At 46.7% G+C, this 3497-nt stretch overlaps 1 protein-coding gene across 1 annotated transcript; it reads left to right on the forward strand.

Annotated features, from left to right (window-relative positions):
* Nucleotides 1-2629: 2629 nt before the first annotated feature.
* Nucleotides 2630-3139, forward strand: LOC114424063. Its single transcript, XM_028390933.1, has one exon. The coding sequence runs from the start codon at nucleotides 2630-2632 to the stop codon at nucleotides 3137-3139; it is 510 nt and encodes a 169-aa protein (XP_028246734.1).
* Nucleotides 3140-3497: the final 358 nt, after the last annotated feature.

Genomic DNA, 3497 nt, shown 5'->3' on the forward strand with positions numbered 1-3497 from the left:
TCGACACTCCACCAAAGGTTGAAGTTTGTGGTGGAAGGGCAGTTGATCATCGTCTAAGGGGAATAAGACATTCTGGTAAGTTGTCCTTCCTCTACGCCCTATGTAGAGGCCGTAGAGGAATCCTTGGAGATGGCTTTTCAATCATTCAAGGTAGTGAGCAACACCACTGTCGAGTCTTTCCCTATGCAACCATGTCCATCCAGTGCCACATTGATGGTGGCTCGAGTGATGTTGGGGCATGGGTACGAGCCCGGAATGGGCTTAGGTCGGAATGATTGCATGGCCAGCTTGGTGGAATTCAAGGAGAACCGTGGAAGGTTCGGGCTAGGATATAAGCCCACACATGCCAATGTGAGAAGAAGCGCCCTAGAAAGGAAGGGCAGAAGCATGGGCCAACAGCTAGGGCCACAATCGAAAGAGACTCCTCTATGTCACATAAGTGAAAGTTTTGTCAGTGCGGGCTGGATGTGTGAAGGGCGAGTCGCCATGATCCACGACAAAGTCCTCCAAGAGCATTTGAACTGGGTACAGTCGTGCCTTCCTGAGTTCGAGCTAGGAAACTGGCAGATTATCGAGCGACCCGAAGTTTCTGTGGCAAACATAATGTGATTTGTTAGTCTTAACCCTATAGCTGGGCCTAGGCTTTAGGGTTTTCTCCCTGTTAGGGCGTTCGTCTTTTGCTATCAGATATATATAAAATACGATCTTTTCTTCATTTGTTTTTGCATCTTCATCCATTCTCATTTGTTTGCATGTTTATTTTTGTTACGATTAAGCGGTACAGATCCAACGACGAGTCTTGTGAAGGTACTAATATCGAGGACCCTGACATCAATTTTGAGAAGATAGAAAACCAAGTTGAGGATGAAGAAGATAAATATTTAGGGTTTGCCCCAGACCTAGAAAGGATGGTCGCACGGGAAGACCGAGAAATGAAGCCACACCAAGAAAAGACGAAAATCCTGAACTTGGGTGTTGGCGAGGAAAAGAAAGAGGTAAAGGTTGGCATGGGCATGACCACATTAGTCTGAGATGAGTTGGTGGTTTTGCTATGAAACTACCAAGACATCTTCGCTTGGTCGTACCAAGATATTCTTGGTTTGAACCCCGACATTGTACAACATCGGTTACCACTGAATCCCGGTTGTTACCCGGTAAAACAAAAACTAAGAAGGATGAAGCCCGAGATGTCCTTAAAGATCAAAGAAGAGGTGAAAAAACAGTTCGACACTGGCTTTTTGGTTATGGCTGGATACCCTGAATGGGTAGCCAACATCATGCTAGTCCCTAAGAAAAAAGGTAAGGTACGGATGTGCGTGGATTATTAGGACCTAAACCGAGCCAGTCCAAAGGATAACTCTCCTTTACTGCATATCGATGCCCTTATGGATAACACAACCAATTTCGCTTTGTTTTCCGTCATGGACGGGTTCTTGGGTTACAATTAGATAAAGATGGCGCCAGAGGATATGGAGAAGACTATGTTTGTCACTTTGTGGGGAACATTATGTTACAAGGATGTCCTTTGGGCTCAAAAACACTGGGGCAACCTATCAACAGGCTATGGTGGCATTATTCCATGATATGATGCACAAAGAGATGGAAGTCTACGTGGATGACATGATTGCCAAGTCTAGAACTGAGGAGGAACATCTCATCAACTTGCAGAAGTTGTTCTAGAGACTGCGACAGTACCAGTTAAGATTGAATCCTGCCAAGTGCACCTTCGGGGTCAAGTCGGGAAAATTGCTCGGCTTTATCATAAGCTAGAAAGGGATAGAGGTGGATCCTGACAAGGTGAAGGCCATCCTTGAAATGCTCAAACCATGCACCGAAAAGCAGGTCTAAGGTTTCTTGGGATGCCTAAATTATATAGCAAGGTTCATATCGTAGCTCACCGCCACCTGTGAGCCTGTCTTTAAGATTTTGCCCAAGAATCAATCCGTCCAGTGGAATGACGACTGTCAAGTGTCATTCGGAAGGATCAAGCAATGCCTTATGAATCCTCCTGTGCTCATGCCACCGATGCCTGGGAGGTCTCTTATCCTATACATGATAGTGTTGGATGAGTCGATGGGGTGTATGCTAGGGGCAGCATGACGATTCCGAGAAGAGGGAACGGGTTGTCTACTACTTGAGCAAAAAGTTCACCGCTTGTGAGATGAATTACTCTTTGCTTGGAAGGATGTGTTGTGCCTTGGTGTGGGCAGCCCATTGTCTAAGGCAGTACATGCTAAGCCACACCACTTGGTTGGTATCCAAGATGGACCTAGTCAAGTACATTTTCAAGAAGCTCGCTCTCACCTGACGAATCGCTCGGTGGCAGGTTCTGCTGTCTGAGTTCGACATTGTTTATGTCACTCAAAAGGCAATAAAGGGAAGCGCCTTGGCAGACTATCTAGCTCAGGAGCCCCTCAATGACTACCAACCCAGGCATCCGGAATTCCCGGATGAGGACATCATGGCCTTGTTTGAGGAAGAAGTGGAGGATGAAGATAGGGATAAGTAAATCGTGTGGTTCGAAGGCCCATCCAATGCCCTAGGCCATGGAGTTGGGGCAGTTTTGGTCACTCCCGACAATCAATGCATACCTTTCATGGTAAGGTTGGGCTTCGATTGCACAAACAACATGGCAGAATACGAGGCATGTGCCCTTGGGATCAAAGCAGCAATTGACTTCAACGTTAAATTGCTCAAAGTATATGGAGACCTAGCCTTGGTGATCCATCAGTTGAAAGGAGAATGGGAGACTAGGGATCACAAATTGATACCTTATCAGGCCTACATCAAGAAATTGATGGAGTTCTTTGATGATATCTCCTTCCACCATATTCCCAGAGAGGAGAATCAAATGGTCGATGTGCTTGCCACTCTAGCATCCATGTTTCAGCTAACCCCACATGGAGACTTGCCGCACATTGAGTTCAGATGTCGTGGCAAGCCTGCACATTGCTGCTTGATAGAAGAGGAGCAAGACGATAAACCATGGTACTTCGACATTAAGCGATACGTCGAGGACAAGGAGTACCCACGGGAGGCTTCCGACAATGGCAAGAGGATGTTGCAAAGGTTAGCAACTGGCTTCTTTTTAAGCGGAGGTATCTTGTACAAGAAAAATCATGATATGGTCTTGCTCTGATGTGTGGACACCAAAGAGGCCAAACAAATGCTCATGGAGGTGCATGAGGGGTCCTTTGGGACGCATGCCAATGGACATGCCATGGCCCGAAAGATTCTGAGGGCAGGGTATTACTGGCTCACCATGGAAAACGATTGTTGTATCCATGTGAGAAAATGCCACAAGTGCCAGGCATTCGTAGATAATGTCAATGCTCCGCCCATGCCTTTGAACGTGTTGGCAGCGCATGACCCTTCTCTATGTGATACAATCCTACCTCGCAAGGGCATTGGGTAGAAGACTCCAAGTAGATTGGGCTAGAGATCCAAGGGAAGGCTCTAGGGTTCTCATGAGCCTTAGGGTAGATTTCGAGCCCATG

This window comes from Glycine soja, chromosome 8 (genome assembly GCF_004193775.1).
Source record: "Glycine soja cultivar W05 chromosome 8, ASM419377v2, whole genome shotgun sequence".
In the NCBI taxonomy this organism is placed as follows: Eukaryota; Viridiplantae; Streptophyta; class Magnoliopsida; order Fabales; family Fabaceae; genus Glycine; species Glycine soja.

Excerpts from the sequence above, each read along its gene's own strand:
- LOC114424063 (XM_028390933.1), top strand. The coding sequence starts at position 2,630 with ATGGCAGAATACGAGGCATGTGCCCTTGGGATCAAAGCAGCAATTGAC.